The sequence below is a fragment of the Neophocaena asiaeorientalis genome, unplaced genomic scaffold, assembly GCF_003031525.2.
Source record: "Neophocaena asiaeorientalis asiaeorientalis breed wild unplaced genomic scaffold, Neophocaena_asiaeorientalis_V1.1 scaffold40, whole genome shotgun sequence".
Lineage (NCBI taxonomy): Eukaryota > Metazoa > Chordata > Mammalia > Artiodactyla > Phocoenidae > Neophocaena > Neophocaena asiaeorientalis.
This window is the reverse complement of record NW_020185335.1, coordinates 1839816-1860740: the sequence shown is the minus strand read 5'-3', so window position 1 is coordinate 1860740 and position 20925 is coordinate 1839816. Positions and strand designations below refer to the sequence as shown.

The 20925-nt window shown below is 42.2% G+C and overlaps 1 protein-coding gene across 2 annotated transcripts in view; it reads right to left on the bottom strand.

Annotated features, from left to right (window-relative positions):
- Positions 1-7670, bottom strand: part of TAT (tyrosine aminotransferase) — an 11441-nt gene extending 3771 nt beyond the window's left edge. Inside the window, exons 1-8 of one of the 2 annotated variants that reach the window (XM_024735735.1) lie at positions 7610-7670; positions 6783-6996; positions 6523-6627; positions 3551-3618; positions 2520-2678; positions 2179-2317; positions 1697-1749; positions 582-734 (exon numbers count right to left, since the gene is read on the bottom strand). In XM_024735735.1, coding sequence (XP_024591503.1) covers positions 582-734; positions 1697-1749; positions 2179-2317; positions 2520-2678; positions 3551-3618; positions 6523-6627; positions 6783-6918 — 813 coding nt within the window. In that variant the 5' untranslated portion in view covers positions 6919-6996; positions 7610-7670. Of the gene's footprint in view, positions 1-581; positions 735-1696; positions 1750-2178; positions 2318-2519; positions 2679-3550; positions 3619-6522; positions 6628-6782; positions 7018-7609 lie in introns of those variants that run through there. The other variant, XM_024735734.1, reaches the window with a different exon arrangement.
- Between the last annotated feature and the right edge of the window lie 13255 nt (positions 7671-20925).

Here is a 20925-nt window from a genome sequence, read left to right as displayed (position 1 = left end):
TCGGCAGGGGGACTCTCAACCACTGTGCCACCAGGGAAGCCCTCTATCAAGTTTTTAATCTCTGGAGAAGTGATGGTACCTCGTGTCATTCTTAGATCAGACCACCTAGGTTTGTAGCCCAGCTCTGCCGTGCACTGGCTGTGTGACTCTGGGCAAATTATACAACCTCTCTGTGTCTCATATTTCTTACTTGTGAAATGGAGGTAATACTAATACTGGCCTCACAGGGTTGTTAGGATAATTAAATTGACATAAAGTGCATAAAGCACTGGCACATTGTAATCCCACAAACAGTATTAGGTATCATTACTGCTATTGTTCCCTTTTTTGTGGTACTAAAATTGGAGGTGGATGGAACTTCCTCACCAAGACAGAAAAACTGAGTTTTGGAGAGGAATAACTAGTACTGTCTGTATCCAGCGTCTTTCCAGGCACACGGAACTACAGGGCCAAAAAGAAAGAAATAAACTCCTTACCTCCTTACCACTGTGCATGCAAAGTAAATAAATAAATATTTAGAAAAAATATATAAATATAATCACCCCTAAATTAGACATATTATTTCACCACATTGCTCTCACCTCATTGCCAAAAATATCTCTTCGGTCATGGATGAGGATCCAGCCCATCCTCCAGCCAGGAACCAGCCAGCGCTTGGCCAGCCCTCCACAGGACAGAATGGGGACGTTGCTACTGAGGGTGGCTAAAGGCTCAAATTTGGAATCTGAAAACACCTGAGGAGAAGAGGTGCTTGTTACAGTTGTGTTCTGGTTTACTTTCCTCCGAATCCCATGCCTTGCAAAATTTTCCTTATATCACTAGGGACAGGGTCTCAGATTTACGGGCTCATTCCTACCCTGAAGCGTGATTGGGATCTCAAGAGGCTTCAGAGGGGACACCCAAATACATTTAACCCAGTATCTAGTCTAGATTAAAGGAAGCCTAAAATGAGGAAACTGACCCCAGCCCAGTAATAGGTACAACCCTTGGCTCTAGGGAATGAATGACTGTTGGAGTTACAGATTTCACAATAATGTATGGGTCCATAATCCCTTATGTGAAATTCCTGGGCTCAAGTGTGTTGCAAAATGTAGAACTGTTTGGATTTTAGAAAGGTTATATAGCACATGTACCTTATACTATATAACAGCTGCAGGCCAATCGGGGACAGCACTCCTAATCAAGCACAGTAACTGTTCCACCCCTTTCCTTACACCCTTATATAGATCCATAAGTGAGATACATAAAGATTTACAAATAGCTTTATATCAAGCACAGTAACTGTTCTGCCCCTTTACTTACACCCTTATATAGATCCATAAGTGAGATACATAAAGATTTACAAATAGCTTTATATCAAGCACAGTAACTGTTCCGCCCCTTTCCTTACACTCTTATATAGATCCATAAGTGAGATAAATAAAGATTTACAAATAGCTTTATATCAGGCCAAGTCAGGTTTTGCCACCAAATGAATTCCAAAAATCTGCAGATTTTTATAGCTTTTTGGATCTTGGAAAACTGGCTAAGGGCTGGTTATCTGTATATCTGTTTAGAGCACAGGGATACTACTGATTAGTGCTGTACTGAAATGGTTAGGATTTGCTTCTGATTATTCTAGGTGCCACATCTAAAGGTGCCATGAGGTAATTTGGGATTGAGAATATGGCAGTGATGCATCCTACCCAAGACTCACCATGTCTCCATAGATCTCATCAGCTAAGATGGGGACACACTGCCTTGCAGCCACTGAAAATAAGAGAAACATGCTGAAATCATTTTTAATGTGAATTGCCTTAGCATTTAATATTTACCTGGGCTTATGATATTTTGCATTTCATGTTTGTATGTTTCATCTTCCTCTTTAAGAACTATAAACTCTTCTTATACTCTTCCAGGGTACAGAGCCTAAATTTGCTCTTTAATTAACTAGATATTTCAAACCCTCTCTTCCACATGATGGGAGTGGTGAAGAGGCAAGTAGTTCCTCTTTTTATCCTTCTTTCAGGAAATTCCTACCTTTCCAGGGGCACACCACTCACTAGAGACCCCAGTGGAGCCCTCCCACCTCCATCCGAGGCTTGGAACTTAGTGAAGGACTCCTTTCTCGTTCCATGAAACATCTGAAGGATTCCATCCCCATCCTCTCCCCTGTCAAGTGAAGTCTGCTGGACTCACCTGCCAAAATTTTCTGCAGATGACTTCTACTGAACACTGACCCACAAGGGTTTGATGGATTATTGACAACGAGACAAGCCGTCTTTTCATCAATCAGAGATTCCAGTTGTTTCAGGTCAATTTCCCAAAACTTCTCTGGCTGGGGAGGAAAAAAGGGGGAGACTAAGATGATTCTGAAAAATGTAGGACTACTCACTTCACTCAAAAATATAATGTAAATAACAAAATGTGCCTGTGGCCTTGACCACCCACTTCCAGATCTTTCTCTGCTAAGATAATGGTCATATATTTTTATGAAGTAGTAATTGAGCTCTTGTGTCTAAAATTTAAAAGTCATTTACCAATAAATTGTAGGGTTTGACCTCGATTCCCATAGATTCAGCCAGAGTCCTGTAGAGAGAGAAGCCAGGTCTGGGAACTAGGATGTTTTGCCCTGGGTTGGCCAGCACAGCTAAACAAAGTTCAATAGCCTGACTGCAGCCACTTGTTAGAATGACATCCTGTAAAGAACAGAAAAGTTTCATTTTGTTAGGGGTTCCAACAGCAACAGGAGCAAAGAGGTTATCAGATGAATGAGTGGGAAGCAAAAAAAACCTTATTTTTACAAACTCCATGTAAAGTAGTGGGGACTGTACAAAGCCAAAATTGAAAGAAGTGAATATGTTTACATATGTGCATATCTAAAAGTTGTTGAAAATGTTGGCCACTTAAGAGAAATAAATCACTTAAAAAAGGACGGCTTGGTTGTGACTCAGCAGACCTCCACGAGAGATCATGATGACCTTGGACTTTTTCACCTGGTTATTTATTTACTTTTGACCAGAGATTTGAAACCTGACTGTCTTCTGAAAGACAGATATAGGGCACCTCTTAATGTTAAGAAATATTGACCCCCACCCAGTGGACAACAGAGCAGAGGGTAGCATTTAAACTTGGCCCTGCCATCCATCCAGTATGCCATGGAAGCTCTATCTTCCCATCTAAGTGACCTTAAGGGCAGTGAAGGAAGCTACAGATTCATAAAAGACCTATTGGTAAAATTAAAAATTTCAATTATTTGATGTTTATGAATTATTGTTTTTCAATGATCTTTTGCAGAGAAGCAAAATATAGGGTGACCTCTGAGTCCTTTAAGCCTCCTTGAGACAGACACTATACGAGTTGTATGCAACGTTATTATCATACTATAATGACATTAAATATAATCACTGATTAGTGGCCTCCCCGTATGAAAAGTCCTCGAATTGCCAAAGGGAAATTATCCTTAGTTTTTGTTCCACTTGAAACCCTTATTCCTCATGGAACAGAAACAAGGAAAAGGGTAGAGTTTGCCCAATACTGTTCCCAAGCTGGTTCCTTTTCTAGGGCTCACCTTAGCTTCCAGGGGTGCCTCAGGACAGTGGTAATAAGAAGCAACCTCCTCCCGACTCGATAAGTACCCTGAGAGAAGAGAGCAGAATGAGGAAGCTGGAAGTGTTCATTCCACAACTGACAGCTTTGCCCTTAAGTCAACAGGGCCTCGAGGCTACCTTCTGCCCCAGCTCAGAGCACATACAATTTAGTTTAGCTCTCTGTCACTATAGATAAAGGAGATTAACTTTATATCTTACAATTTTATAATGAGCACAAATATATAAATAATAACAAAAAGAGTTCCCCAAACTATAAAATACTCTGCAGCATCTTGGTTACTGTGATATGTTTTATTTTATTTTAGATTATTTAATCTAAAATTTAGATTAAATAATCTAAAATAGGATGAGATTAGTTAGGATTTAGATTATTCCTAAATCCCTTCCAGGTATTTTATATATATATATATATTTTTGTGTGTGTGTGTGTGTGTGTGTGTGTGTGTGTGTTTTTTGCGGTACGCGGGCCTCTCACTGTTGTGCCCTCTCCCGTTGCGGAGCACAGGCTCCAGACGCGCAGGCTCAGGGGCCATGGCCCACGGGCCCAGCCGCTCCGCGGCATGTGGGATCTTCCCGGACCGGGGCACGAACCCGCGTCCCCTGCATCGGCAGGCGGACTCTCAACCACTGCACCACCAGGGAAGCCCCAGGTATTATATTTTTTGAAAACTTGTAATTAGTGAATTCATTACCTTGGGTCCATTTTAACTTTTTCACATTGTACTGTATACGTATTAGTATTTTTCCTTTTAACTTATATTGATGGACTTGCCTGGTGGCGGAGTGGTTGAGAGTCTGCCTGCCAGTGCAGGGGACATGGGTTCAAGCCCTGGTCCGCGAGGATCCCACGTGCCGGAGAGCAACCGGCCCATGCGCCACAACTGCTGAGCCTGTGCTCTGGGGCTTGCAAGCCACAACTGCTGAGCCCATGTGCCACAGCTGCTGAGGCCCTGTGCCTGGAGCCCATGCTCTGCAGCGGGGGGAGGGGGGCCACCGCGGTGAGGAGTGGCCCCCGCTGTCCGCAACTGGAGAAAGCCCGTGAGCAGCAAGGAAGACCCAACACAGCCAAAAATAAATAATATAAATTAAAATAAATTTTTAAAATTATATTGAAATTAAAATTTTTTTCTTTTAAATTATATTCTCATACAATAGTTCCAAATGTTGGTTTACAAGCTTGAAGTATAGACAGTTTCATACAAATTATTATGTTTTACAAAATTGCTCTCCAGAAAGATTGTCTTCAGTTACCAAGACTAGAGGCAGTATTTCCTAATGTTTGTTAAATTAATAGGTAGAGATAGGTCTCTTGATGTTATACAAATTAGCACTTCCTTAATTACTAATAAAGAAGAGTATTTTCTAGATATATATTATTATCTGCGTTTCCTTTGGCATGAAGTGTTCATATCCTTTGCATTTTGTCAAATGGAGACTTGGTTTTGGGTTTTCAGGTTAAGTCAGTTTCCTAATACTTTGGATATAAAAGTCATTATAAACTTTTAAAAACTTTTATTGAAGTATAGTTGATTTACAATGCTGTGTTAATTTCTGCTGTACAGCAAAGTGATTTAAGTTACACATATATACATCCTTTTTCATATTCTTTTCCATTATGTATAAACTTTTTTTACAACTTAACTTTTGGTGTTATTTTGTTTTGATTTTTATTTATGAAACTTCATAAAATGTAAATAATCAACCTAAAAATCACATCCCTAATATCTCTTTAAAGTGTTTTTACAATTCTATTTTAGCATGAAACTGGATTTTTATTCTGCATTAAGACTATGTTTCTAGGGCTTCCCTGGTGGCGCAGTGGTTGAGAGTCCGCCTGCCGATGCAGGGGACACGGGTTCGTGCCCCGGTCTGGGAAGATCCCACATGCCGCGGAGCGGCTGGGCCCGTGAGCCATGGCCGCTGAGCCTGTGCGTCCGGAGCCTGTGCTCCGCAACGGGAGAGGCCGCAACAGTGAGAAGCCCGCGTACCGCAAAAAAAAAAAAAAAAAAAAGAATATGTTTCTATGAGCACATATACACAGTGGGGAAATGTGCAACACTGAAACAAAGTCAAGGAATCATTTATTTTACCAAAATGTTTAGGGTAGAAATGTTTAATAGATGGAGAGAGTTAAACCTAAACCTAAGAATAATTCCTTTCTGTCCTAAACAAACCTTCTATCCTCCAGTAGGGCAGCTCATTCTTTGCTGTTCTTGGTTTTATGGGTTTTGTTTTTTGTTTTTGCCTTGAAACAAGCACAATTACATTGAGAGTGTGATTAGGACCATAATTAAATTAAACCCTGAATGTGTAGAGAAGGAGAAATAAGGCCAAGAAGCTATTTACACAGGGCAGTAATTAAATTAATTTAGGAGCTAGAGGGCTTTGTAAAGAAGCAGGTGCAGCTAAACTCAAGGCCTCCGTTTAGAATTAGCGATGATAGAATAGGAGTGTTATTTGAGAAATAAGTATGTAATGGGAACCTAGAGCAGGGAGGTGCCATAATGCCAGAGGAAGCCAGGAAAGAAGTTAGACCTTGATGGCTTGAGGTTAAGCATGCTGAGACCCCTTTCCCCAAATCCAACAGCCATTTTATCTTAGCTTCTCCTTAGGAATTATGCATCAGGAAAGCAAAGAAGAATGCTAGAAATGTATTCCTATTAGAAGAGCACTGGGCTTCCCTGGTGGCGCAGTGGTTGAGCATCTGCCTGCCAATGCAGGGGACATGGGTTCAAACCCTGGTCTGGGAAGATCCCACATGCCGCGGAGCAACTAGGCCCGTGAGCCACAACTACTGAGCCTGCGCGTCTGGAGCCTGTGCTCCGCAACAAGAGAGGCCGCGATAGTGAGAGGCTAAAAAAAAATTAAAAAAAAAAAAAAAAAGCACTAAAGATTTGGAAGCCACCAGATTAGAGTCTCAGGAGGAATTTACCAGTGGAGGGGGCATAGCCGTTATACTTCCCCGAGTCAAGGGCATCTTTTATTGCTTGGGTAACTTCAGGATCTGTAGGCAGGTTTCCAAACACAGTAGGGTCCCCTTTTCATGGGAAAAAAAAAAAAGAACCGCCAAGAGGTTATTCTTCCATGCCCTGTGCTCAGACCCACCCTCCACTTCCATCCTCTCCAACCAACCCATGAGGATGGGGGTGGGAGGAACAATGCCTGCCTCTCGGTCAAGTGTCTCCAACTCACCAATTGACAGAGCAATCATGGTCTTGTTTGGATTTGGCTTCACCTTCATGCTGTCCACAATGGCCCGGATGGGATTGAAAGTTTTGTTGGACATGTCCGAGGGCCTCACGGACCATCTGGCCTTCCTGCCTTTCATTTTTCCCGGCACAGAGCTTCTCCCAGGGATGTTGACATGCACATCCAGCACTGAGGGGAGGTTGCCATGGTCGTGCAACTGAATCATGTATGGGTCCATCACTAACAAAGACTATGGGGAAAAAAAGGGGTCGCTGTGACACTAAGAACAGACATCATCCTGGGGGGGCTACAGTTGGACCAAAACATTGGGGTGATTTCACCAGACATCTCTTTCCAAACTCCTTTCTCGTGTAAAGTAGCTTTGTTATGAATGTGGGAAGTTTTAAGACTTTTCCCTGAGACGGAAAATAAGCAAGAGCCCATTCTACAATATTAGCTGAGAGCGTTCCATCAAATACTTACCTACTGTGAGATTCGCTGTGTGCAACTGTAATCCCCATGAAAATTTAACCATGCTCTCAGTGAAACCAAGGAAAAATGACATGAGAACTGTTAAACAATGAAAGCATATGTGTTCCTTCCCTTCCCTAACACTTCAACAGACTGTGTCTTGTCCTGTGCAAAGAAGAACCAGGAAGAACCATTCCAACATTGTTAGAAATTTAGTGTTAATATCGTCACTAGTAAAAATAAAGCCCTATTCCATAAGCATCTTACTGTCCTGTGGATAAAGAAGTCAATACACCACAAAGAAAAAAGTGCGCATTCCAAATCACCGTCACCAGATTAGCTGAGGCTTGAGATTTTACCTTCTGGGTAAAGGAGAAGCAGCTTCCAAGTAGCCAAACCAGGAAGTCGTCTTAGTTCTTTGGGAAGTTACGGTGACAGTGAATTCAGATGCAACCTCTGACTCCTGAAATAGTCCCACAAATGGGCGTTGGGCCTGAAACTTTCATGCTATTGGTTCAGGTGAGAACTGAGCAGCCAGCCCTCCTCTTCCCTCCCCTCCCCACTTTTTGCTTCTTTTTACCTCTAACCCTGCCTCCACCTCCACCACCAAATCAGGAATTTGAACTGGCTCTGTGTTAACTCTTTCCGCGTACTTTGTGAGATGTTTGAAAGGACTGTCAGAGAGGTAGTTAGGATTAGAGTTGGTAACTTTTGTTAAAACTTTTTTGTTACAAAACAACCTATTAAAATTTCAATAGTACAGAAACGTATAGAGTAAAAAGTGAGAGTCTTGCTATCTGTATGTTCCATTCTCACTCCCAGGGCCAGGCGGTTGTAATGATTTGGCCATTTCTATCCATTCACCAAGATGGATAGATGATAGTAGATCAATTGATCTATAGATGATAGATAGATAGATAGATAGATGATAGATTAGATGAGAGATACATAGTTACAGAATTTTATGTATTTTCAAAACACAGCTGAGATCATGCTCTACAACTTGTGGGGCAGCATGCTTATTTACTTCCTACATCTTGGGCTCCTTTCCTTGTCAGTCCACAAAGTTCTACTCCAGCTGGAACACACTGCACAGTTAGAGTAAACTAAGGCTTCCTCCATAAATATCTTAAAAGTACACGGTCTCCAAGGCAACCAAAACCTGTGCAATTGTGAATTCTCCTTCATTTTCCTGTTGTGGAGCTACTGGAAAAATAAGATGTCAGGTGAGATCTAAATAAAAAACTTTGCTAAGCAAGCACAGCAGAGATCTCAGCATTCCTCTGAGCCTATGAAAAGTACCACCCACCCAAGGGTTAAGAGGAGCCTCAGTGACCCCATGACTCAGATCCTATCTGTTTATTTATTGAGAGACAAAGAGTTGTTACATAAGCTCCATCTTCTCCAGCTGCTTATCGGTGATTTGAGTCTCCAGTGGGGTTGAATAACCTTTTATTTCTCTGGTCCTTCTATCTCTTAGTGCTTTGAAAGACTTACCTAATGCATTCTCTTCCCCACTCCAGTGAAGTGAGCATTTACCACTTCATCTCACCAGTGGAGAAGCAGAAGCACCAGGTAAGGGCAGAAAGCCAGTCAGGTCAAAGAGAATTTAGGTTCTGAAGCTCTGAGCCCTGAGCTAGCTAATCCAGACTGCTCTGCTTCAAAAAGCTATGTCTACAACATCTAAAAAGACAGAAAAGGAAAGGCTTAAGTCAGCTCTGCTCTTCGGCACCCTATAGCAAAAGGTGAATGGCTTGTTTTACTAAATGCAGTGAAACATTATACAGAAAGAAGTATACTTCACAGGCTGGACGGACTGCCCTTGGTTAAGTTGCCAAGTGAGAACATGGTGTTATTTCCAAAGCACACAGATTTTGTCAAGAGAGAAGACCACTCTTTCCTAAATGCTTTTATTCCACCACCGCCGCCATTTAAAATATAACATGTAAAATATAACATGTATGTGCTGGAGAAAATCAGAAAAAATTAAAAGCATTTATAATCCACCACCACTCTTAATACATTAGTCTTACTTTTCCCCCACAAAGTTTGGATCTTGTTCTATATAGATAGTTTTAAAATTGAGATAAAATTTATATAACATAAAGTTCACCATTTCAAAGTGTAGGATTCAGTGATTTTTTTAATTCATTCACAACATTGTGCAACCATCACCACCATCTAATTCCAAGGCGTTTTCATTGCTCCAGAGAGAAACTCCATACCCACGAACTAGCCCCTCCCCACTTCCCGCCTGCCAGTCTCCCACAACCACTACTTTCTGTCTCCATGGATTTGCCTATTCCTGACGTTTCAAACAAATGGAATTATATCTTTTTTTTTTTTTTTTTTGGCGGTACGCGGGCCTTTCCCTGTTGTGGCCTCTCCCGTTGCGGAGCACAGGCTCCGGACGCGCAGACTCAGCGGCCACGGCTCACGGGCCCAGCCGCTCCACGGCATGTGGGATCTTCCCAGACCGGGGCACGAACCCGTGTCCCCTGCATCGGCAGGCGGACTCTCAACCACTGCGCCACCAGGGAAGCCCCAATATGTTATCTTTTGTGTCTGACTTCTTTCACTTGGCAAATATTTTTCAAAGTTCATCCATGTTGTAGTGTGTATCAGTACTTCATTCCTTTTTATGGCTGGAAAATAGTCCATTGTGTGGATATACTTCATTTGTTCATCCATTCACCAGCTGCTGGCCATTTGGGTTGTTTCCATTTTTTGGCTATTATGAATAATGCTGCTATTAATATTTGTATACAGGTTTTTGTGTGAACATATGTTTTCAATTCTCTTGGGTATGTACCTTGGCATAGAGCTGCTGGGCCATGTTATGGACAGTGTTTGCATTGTGAATTTTTTAATTATATCATGGATATTTTCCCATGTTATGAAAAACATTCCATCATAGAGAAGTACCAGAATTTATTGAATAATTTTCCTATTGTTGGACATAATGTGGAGTCTAGTTTTTATCATTGTAAGAAATGCTGCCAAGAGTATCATTTTATGTACATATCGGTTCATACACTTTACTATCTCCTTAAGATAAATTTTACTATACATTAACTTACTGAATTGAAGACAATAAACATTTTGCTTTTACTTTTACTCTCCTAATAATTAAAGTATAATATATCATCATATAATAAATTCAAATTTAGATGTTTATGAACTAAACCCTTAATACCTTCTTTCCCCATAATCCCATTCCATAGAGATAGCCCGTTGAGCCATTTCTTGGTTATCTTTCCAAGTGTCTTCAGTGTCTACACAATACTTGTACACCTGGTTTTGGAGTTGTTCAAAATTATATATATACTATATGTTTATTCTGAAGCTGCACTGTCTCTTATTGTAGCCACTATTCATAAGTGGCTATTGAGTACTTGAAATGTGCTTTGTCTGAATTGAGATGTATTGTTGGTGTAAAATATACATCAGGTTTCAAAGACATATAAATACTGTAAAGTAAAATATCTCATCAATAGTTTTATACTGATTACATGCTTAAATAATATTTGAATCTATTGAGTGAAATAAAGTATGCTATTAAAATTAATTTCATCTGGGCTTCCCTGGTGGCGCAGTGGTTGAGAGTCCGCCTGCCGATGCAGGGGATGCGAGTTCGTGCCCCAGTCGGGGAGGATCCCACGTGCCGTGGAGCAGCTGGGCCCGTGAGCCATGGCCACTGGGCCTGCGCGTCCGGAGCCTGTGCTCTGCTGCGGGAGAGGCCACAGCAGTGAGAAGCCCGCGTACCGCAAAAAAAAAAAAAAAAATAATAATAATAATAATTTCATCTATTTATTTTGACATTTAAAAATATTTCTATTAGAAAATTTAAAATAACTATGTGGTTTGCATCCATTTCTATTGAATAATGTTCTGTAGCTTGCTTTTTTTTTTTTTTTACATCTTTATTGGAGAATAATTGCTTCACAATGGTGTGTTAGTTTCTGCTGTATAATTATATGTGCCACATCTTCTTTATCCGTTCATCTGTCTATGGACACCTCGGTTGCTTCCATGTCCTGGCTACTGTAAGTAGTACTGCAATGAACATTGTGGTACATGACTCTTTTTGAATTACCGTTTTCTCAGGGTATATGCCCAGTAGTGAGATTGCTGGGTCGTATGGTAGTTCTATTTGTAGTTTTTTAAGGAACCTCCATACTGTTCTCCATAGTGGCTGTATCAATTTACATTCACACAAACAGTGTAGGAGGGTTTCCTTTTCTCCACACCCTCTCCAGCATTTATTGTTTGTAGATTTTTTTATGATGGCCATTCTGACTGGTGTGAGGTGATACCTCATTGTAGTTTTGATTTGCATTTCTCTAATGATTATATAGCTTGCTTTTTAAAAAGTCTTAATTATATGTTGTGTGGCCATTCTTTCCATTTTCGTACATAGAGATCAACTTAATTCCTTTTAATGGCTACATAGTGTTCAGTTAACCATTCCACTGTTGTTGGCTATGCGGCAGCTTCCAATGTTTCTTTCTATTACAAATAAATCATATTGAACACACATTATTTATGATTGGGAATTTTTATGAGTATCCTGTAATTTGTGGGATAATTTCCTAGAGGAAGAATCACATTTCAAACACTGATAAACCTGCCAATTGATCAAATAATAGACTATAGGGAGAAGAGACAACACAAATATGTCTTATTTTGACAACCTCTTGGAGTTCAGACCAGCTGTCAGAACAACATATCCTGCTTGAGAGGTGACACAGGGAGTCAACTGAGTGTTACAGCAATGGTTCTCCAGATGGAAAGAATCTCAGCGATTAAGACCTCCTCTTATTTATTTATTTATTTATTTTGCGTTACGCGGGCCTCTCACTGTTGTGGCCTCTCCTGTTGTGGAGCACAGGCTCCGGACGCACAGGCTCAGCGGCCATGGCTCACGGGCCCAGCCGCTCCATGGCATGTGGGATCCTCCTGGACCGGGGCACGAACCCGCGTCCCCTGCATCGGCAGGCGAACTCTCAACCACTGTGCCAACAGGGAAGCCCCAAGACCTCCTCTTGATATTGGCCTTTGCAAGAGTTAAGTCAGGCAAGGATGCGATTGTCTCAATATTAGAAGCTATTGCCACTCAAGGTTTAGACTTTCAAAGATCCCAGCTACACTGGAGACTCAGGTTCAACTTGCCCTCCCACACACACAGACAATAGGCTTGATGTCCTGTTCCCACCTCGACATTATAAACCGGGAGCCTTAGATTATTCAGATTGATAATCCCCCCTGGGGCGGCAGCAGTGTCAGCTCATCTATACCTCTGGTTTTCAGTCCTTCTCATTGCTTGGCCCCTGGGGCATTCCATTTTTATCTTTGGAGCTCAGTTAGATATTTTGTTATATTTAACCCAACATTTTTAGATATTTTTATAACTGGAGATCTTCCAGGTCCTACTGACCTCAATACCACCAAAAATGAAAGTCTCTCCTCGTTAATTTGAAATGTCACCTTTATCTTGAACTAAATTCTTCTATCTTCCTAACCCTTTATGGAATACTATATTCTAGAATGAAAAATTTTACAGTTCTTGATATGCATTGGCAGCTTCCTTTCCAAATGGCCAATAACCTTCCTATCGGTAATTGTTTGCAAACCCTGGGAATTATTTTCCACGAAAATCTTTGCCAAATTGATTGATAGGAAAAAAGGATATTAAAGGTTGCCGTTATTTCTGTTCCTTTATATTCTAGTGAGGGCAGTCATTTCTCATGATTGAATATTAGCTCTTCTCATGTTGTGAATTACCTGTTCACATCCCTCACCTGTCTTGCCCAGGGGCTCAACTTTTTCTTAGGTGAGACCTGGACAGAGGAAGCCACCGCAAGGCAACAAAACAGCCGCACTGAGATCACTGGCCCAGCCTCCTCTGTCTCAACCCAGCTGGCTCACACTCCGGTTTACAGATCAAAGAACAGCGAGTAGCACGGGGTTTGGGCAGGTGGTCCTGCAAATAGTACAGCTGACGCAGAACCAGCAGGGCCGAGGGGGTGTGAAGGGGACAGGTGCTGCTGTATCAGAAGGTCATCCCCACGGCACGCCCTCATGCAGTAGCTGACAAGCGAACCCAGATCAGACGGGAAAACAGACAAAGCAAACAAGTTTTGGTCACACCCTTCTTCTGTAGCTCATGTTTTCTCTCAATAGAAAGCTTAGGGGGGAAAACAAAAGAGAAGGCCCAACTCTGCTTACGGAGCCTAACTGCGACCAGGTAACCTTCACTGGACAGTCAGGGCCCAGTAAACCGTGGAAATACTCACTAAAAGCTACACCAACCAGCCATTAAGGCTTTCACTTAAAAATTAAACTTGCATTGAGTTTGTTCTTAAGTATAACACTATTGTGTTTGCCATAGAAAAGTGTTTCTATGTGTGTGGTAAAAGAACACATAACGTTAAATTTGCCATCTTCATCATTTTTAAGTGTATAGTTCGGCAGTGTTAAGTATATTCACTTTGGTGCACAGCAGATCTCCAGAACTTGTTCATTTTGCAAATCTGAAACTCTATACCCGTTAAACACTAATTCTCCCTCTCCCTTCCCCACAGCCCTTGGCAACCACCTTTCTACTTTCTACCTTTCTATTTTCTGATAGGAAAGTATTTTAAAAATAGTTACACCACCCAGAGATAACCACTGTTAACCATCTTGCCCGTAATTAATATTTTGAAATATTTTTTTTCCCTAGGGGTACACCCACAGGCTTTCTATATCAGAATCTGGTTTTCCACGAGTCTCTTTTTACATGATATTGTGATCTTCCTAAGACTGTAAAAATTTTTTTGAATTTCTTTTTCGGGATCGCCTAAAACCCTGGGTCTCCCTTTTTTTTTTGCGGTAAGCGGGCCTCTCACTGCTGTGGCCTCTCCCGTTGCGGAGCACAGGCTCCAGACGCGCAGGCTCAGTGGCCATGGCTCACGGGCCCAGCCTCTCCACGGCATATGGGATCTTCCCGGACCAGGGCACGAACCCGTGTCCCCTGCATTGGCAGGCGGACTCTCAACAACTGCGCCACCAGGGAAGCCCAGGGTCTCCCATTTTTATACATCTCTTTCCACATCCTTTTTTTCTCGACCCAGGCATAAGAGTTTATGCTCACTGGGTATCTATCCCATACCTAGCACTGTTTGATATGCTCTACCCAAATCAACTCATAATCCTCATCTACATCCCAGAAGTAGGGCCTGTTTCACCTCCACTTTACAGATGAAAACGAGTCCCACAGTAGTGAGTGGTGAGTTGCAGTTCCAGTTTCGCCATCCAGCTCCAGATCCCATTACAGAAGTCTGCCCCATTTTATTTTTTAATTTTTTAAAATTTTTTATCAATTTTATTTATGTATTTATTTTTGGCTGCGTTGGCTCTTCGTTGCTGTGCGCGGGCTTTCTCTAGTTGTGGCGAGGGGGGCTACTCTTTCATTGTGGTGCACGGGCTTCTCATTGCGGTGGCTTCTCTTGTTGCGGAGCACGGGCTCTAGGTGCACAGGCTTCAATAGTTGTGGCTCATGGGCTGTAGAGTGCGGGCCCAGTAGCTGTGGCGCACGGGCTTAGTTGTTTCACGGCATGTGGGATCTTCTCGGACCAGGGCTCGAACCCATGTCCCATGCATTGGCAGGCGGACTCTTAACCACTGCACCACCAGGGAAGCCCTGCCCCACTTTAGAGGACCAAGTGAGTTGAGAAATACAGTCCTTTCTTTCCTAAATAGAAAAAAATTAAAATAGTAAAAAGAAAAAAAAATAAACATGGAGAGTTGCTGGGGCTAACTTTAAGAAAAAAATGAATGAACTGTGTGGATTAAGCATGAAGGATTCACCTGCCTTTTATTGCTTATAATTAGTTACTTTGTAACTTTTCATCCTGAACCATTCCCAATGATCACTCATCTGTTGGGTACAGAGGAATGCATATGTTTTAACTCCCCTGGTGGATAGTAAGCTCCCTGAGGAAGTACCAGGTGGGGAGCATTCCTTACACTTCCCTACATCCTCCTTCAGGTCTGGCGTGGTGGCTTTATCAGCCATACTCAATACTTGCTCGCCAGTTGGCAGTGAATAGTACATAAACCAGAGGGAAAGGAATGGCAGGAGAGGTGGTCAAATGAGAGGAAACCCAAGCCTTTGCACAGTTATAGAAGAGGAGGTGAGGAATTCAGGTCCTAGTTTGTTCCCACATTCACTATCTCATGTAATTAAAAAAAAAAACACAAAAAAAACCCCGCAAACAAACCACAGACCTGTGAGCTAGACAGATAGAAGGCTATCAGAACAGATAGGTGAACCTGGTTGCGCTTTTTAAATTTAAAGTAAACTTTTTTATTTTAGAATAGATTAAGAGGGACTTCCCTGGTGGCGCAGTGGTTAAGAATCTGCCTGCCAATGCAGGGGACGGGGGTTCGAGCCCTGGTCTGGGAAGATCCCACATGCTGTGGAGCAACTAAGCCAGCTAGCCACAACTACTGAGCCTGCGTGCCACAACTACTGAAGCCTGTGTGCCTAGATCCCGTGCTCTGCAACAAGAGAAGCCACCACAATGAGAAGCCTGTGCACTGCAATGAAGAGTAGCCCCGCTTGCTGCAACTAGAGAAAGCCCACCCGCAGCAATGAAGACCCAACGCAGCCAAAAATTAATAAATAAATAAATTTATTAAAAAAAAACTTGTATAGAATAGATTTACAGAAAAGTTGTGAAGATAGTACAAAGAGTTCTCACATACACCTCACACAGTTTTTCCCGTTTTTAACATCTTATATTACCATGGCATATTCTTAGTCATAACTAAGAAATAAACATTGTTCCATTAAACTTCACCAAACTCCATACTTCACTTGGATTTCACTAGGTTTTCCCACTAACACACTTTTTCTGTTCCAGGGTCCCATCCAAGAGTCCACATTACATGTAGTGGCCATGTCCCCTGAGTCTAATCTAATCTCAAACAGCTTCCTCTAATCTGGGACAGTTTCTCAGACTTCCCTTATTTTTCATGATCTTGCCAGTATTGTGTAGAATGTTCCTCAACTTGGGTTTGTATGATGTTTTTCTCATGGTAAAAGGGAAGACAAGTTGAGCTTTTAATGTTATGGCCACTCACTTCACATCAGGGCTCTAAAGGTTAAAGAGGAAATAAAGCTTTCATCTGTTTGCTGGTTAAAGCACCTGCTTGCTACTTCTCTCATGGAGTTTAGCAAATCATACCATCCTGTTTGTTTTGTGCTTTGCATAATCATTTAAACCATTCTCCCATTAACTCAGTCATTTCTCTTCAGTCAGAACTTGGAGTTCTTTCATTTGAGGATGGCCAGAACTTCAATCTCACTCCAATTCTTAGCATTCATCAGGAAAGAGTGTCATTTGTACTTACAGGGGGAGTCACCAAGCAAATAAGCTTAGATTCTTGGGAAATGATTCTGTGTTCTTGCCATTCCAATGTTCAGAATAATCTAGAGTCTCAACTATGCTCCAATCCATCAGCCTATCTCTAGACTACAATTTCTCACTATTTTTCTAATAATAAAAATATTATTTTTGGCCTTGTTTTTAAAAATTGAGATATAATTCATATTCCATAAAATTTATCCTTTCCAAGTGTACAATTCACTGGTTTTTAGTATATTTACAATGTTGTACAATCATCACTACCATCTAATTCCAGAACATTGTCATTAATCCAAAAAGAAACCCTGTACCTATTAGCAGTCACTTTCTAGTCCCTCAATCCTGCCTTGCCCCTGGCAACCTTTAATCTATTTTTTATCTCTATGAATTTGCCAATTCTGGACGTTTCCTATAAATGGAATTGTATAATAGGTAGCCTCTTGCGTCTGATTTCTTCTACTTAGCATAATGTCCTCAAGTTTCATCCATGTTGTAGCAGGTATCAGGATTTCATTCCTTGTATGGCTGAATAATATTTCATTGGATGAAATACAGCACATTTTGTTTATCCATTCATCAGCTGATAGATATTGAGTTGTTCCTTAACTGATTGTGTTTTGATAGCTGTTCATTATTTACCAATTGACTCAGCTCCTGGCGTCATACCTTATCTTCCTAATTCTTAATCCCCACTCATGTTTTACCTCCAGGCCCCATGAAAACAGCCAACAGCAGCTATCGCTGAAAACAAATACATGAAAAACACCAAAAAAAACACATCTATAGAAATCATTGCTGATTTTTCTACCATATTCATTCAGTAATTGACTCACAGCTGCTTACTGTGTACCTACTATTTGTTAAGCACTGTTCTAAGTTCTACAGATATAGGGTTCAACAAGACAGATATAGACCCTGCTCTCAGGGTACTACTATTAGTGTCTAATGAAAGACAGACTTTAACCAAATCATTATACAAATAGATATTTAAATGGCTATTAGGATAAGTGCCCCAGAGAAGTGCAGAGAGAACATCATGAGTGAGGAGAGAGGTTGAAGGAGCCTTCCCTGAAGAAGCTGTGTTTAAGTTGGGTTGAGAAGATAAGGATTTGGCCAGAAGAAAAGAGTGAGAGAGATTCCAAGCTGTGACACCAGCATGCTGAAAGCCTTGAGGGGCTAGGGGCTTGAGAGGAAGTGGTGGGGCACTGTGAATAAGAGGGGAGCAGTGGACAATGAGGCTAGGGAAGTACAGAGGAGTCTCTGACCAGCTTAAGCTCATGGAGAAGGTGATCAGAAAATGTAGCACTATCTTCTTACCAAAGAAAAAGGCTTAACACTATTTTCCAACACTCCAGGGCATTTAGAAATTTTTCAAGCTGCTCAAAATTAGGCAGTTTTTCTTCCAGTCCTAAGAGGTGCAATTCTGGTCCCAAATCTCATTCTTGCCCATGGGTTACATATCCTAGATATTTTGTTATCCACTGGGATGCTGGATATCTTCCCTTTGTCTCTTCAGATCCACTCCTTGCCCTTCTCCATTCTCTGTGCCCCAGGAACCTGACTTGCATGGACCCATCAGTGGGATCCCTTGACCACTGTGGGTCACTGGTAGGAGATCCAAAGTGGGGTCAGGGGTGTATGAGATCAGCTCCCTTCTGGTTGGGTTTCATCTTCTGAAGACCATAGCTACTATCAGGAGGCTGTCTCCATATAGCCACCCTCTCCAGGTTCTTGTCACCACTTCTTCCCCTTGCCCCCTTAGGCCTCAGTGAGGACAGCTTCCCTGTTGGTTTCTCTAAACCCTATTTATACCTTTTTTTTTTTCTTTTTTTGCGGTATGCGGGCCTCTCACTGTTGTGGCCTCTCCTGTTGCAGAGCACAGGCTCCGGACGCGCAGGCTCAGCGACCATGGCTCACGGGCCCAGCCGCTCCGCGGCATGTGGGATCCTCCCGGACCGGGGCACGAACCCGCGTCCCCTGCATCGGCAGGCGGACTCTCAACCACTGCGCCACCAGGGAAGCCCTATTTATACCTTTTATAGCAGACGTAGTCCCCCCAAATGGCTGCAACAATACTCCCACTCACATGCTCCTCAGCAACGTGGCTTTGCCACTTCTCCTTTGAGAGATGGAGTCTATCCTCCACACTCTTGAATCTGGACACTGTGACAGCTTTGACCAATGGAATCTGAGGGCAGTGCACTGTGCCATTTCTAGGTATAGTTCTTAACTGGTCTACCAACTTCTACTCCCTGCTCTTGGGACCCTGAGCCTCCATGTAAGAAATTCAAATTACTCTGCTGGAGAGAGAGGACACCTAGGGAAGCACTGAGGTGCCACGTAGGTAAGTGAGGAGGCCATCCTGGGTGTCCAGCCCATCTGAACCTTCAGATTATACCAGGCCAAGATAACTACGACTGCATGAGAAATCCCAAAAGAGGTTCACCCAACTGTTCCAGTCAACCCTCAGAACCATAAGAGATCCAAAGTAAATTATTTTATGCCAGAAAACCTTTGATATGGTTCCTTTATTATACTCTCTTCAAATTGCCTAGTTTGTATGCACCCTCTGTTTCCTGCTGGGACCCCATAGATGACAACCAAAAGCGTCTGGCAACAAAAAGCCCACTCTAACTTCTAACCTGGGTCACACAATCCTATGAGTGACAGGGATTGGGATAATCCTGGAAAGCCATCAGCTTGAAGTCATCCTGCATCCATTTGTCTCTATTTCATTTTAAACACAGGGCCCCAGTCGCCTGTTTCAGGACTGTTCACAAGCCACTTTCAAGAGCACATGTAGGAGAACAGATCATTCGGCTGCACAGACAGAACAAGGGCAGCAGAAGAAAAGTGTCAGCTGTTTCTTTTCCAGGCCAAACATATTGGGTCTTTATAGCTTCTTCAAGGGCTCTGTAATTAATTGGTCAATCCTTGCATTTTTTTCCTTGTCCTTCCTGGAACGATTTCATGGGTGGTGGTATCCAAAAAGGAGCTCAGCCCCTCCTGTAAATGTCTACCTAGTTCTGTAGATAGGAGTAGGCGATATAGATATAGATATAACACATACATAAAAGGGAAAGAAAGAGAAAAAGGGATTCTCTTCCCAGCAAGTCTGAGCTCTGAGCAGCCAACTAAAATGATAGCTAAAACAATAATATGAAATACAAAGCGTTTCTCTCTCTTGCTGACCTTCCATGGGATCCTTAAAGCCTAGGAGACCCATCCTTTACCCTACGTTACCTCCTGCAGTCAGAGATCTGAGTCACAAGACAGACTTTCTATGAGGAAGAGCATCTCCTGGTAGCCCAACACAGACTTAAGCATCCCCTGCCCTGTGCCTTAGTGGGTAATAAGGGTCTTCCTTCCAGACCAGGCAGGTGCTCAGCCTGGCTTCTGCACTGCAGAAAGTCCCGAGTACATTTCCATGGGTCTGCAGTTCCGAAGAAGTTTCTCAGCCAAGAAGCATAGAATGTTCCAAAGGTTAAAGTGTTTGTTGCTGCCATCCCCCAATGAGGCCTCAAGGACACTCCTTCACTCTTTTGCCTGGAAACAAGTGCCAGAGGTGACGCAACTCAGCAAACTTTATCCAGATTCACTGCTGGGATCCACAGAAGGGAGAGGACCATCGACGGGGGCCAAACCACAGTAATTACCCAAGTCTGGGAACATCAAGTTCCCACAAGACCCTGACGAAACAAAGAGACGCAATGGAGTCTCTAGTACTTGAAAAGAGTGCCACGGGGTACACAACTCTCTCAGTGGGAGGACTGGGAGGGAGAGAATAAAAAAGAACAATAGAATATATATATATATATATAAACTGAATCGCTTTGCTGTACACCAGAAACACAACATTGTAAATCAACTATACTTCAATTAAAAAAAAAAAAAAAAAAAAAAGAGTCAGGATAATAGGATTCAGGTTTGAACCAAAACATGGGGAGAGGTGGGGTACTGTGCCTACTTGTCACTTAAAGCTCTTCCACAGCAAGAGTTCTGCAGCCAATTTTCATTAATAAATTCACTCATAAGTATTTATGAGCCAGGCACTTTCCTAATACTGGGGATGCAGCAGTGAAGGAAACAAACCAAGCCCTGTTCCTACATTCTTGGAACTGACATTCCTGTGGAGGAAGAGAAGTAACGAACAAAGAAATATATGTCAGGAGGCATCAATATCACAGAGAAAAATAAAGCAGAGTGTGGGATTAGAAGGGGTGCTATTTTGTGTATCATCATTAGAACAATCCCGCACGCCC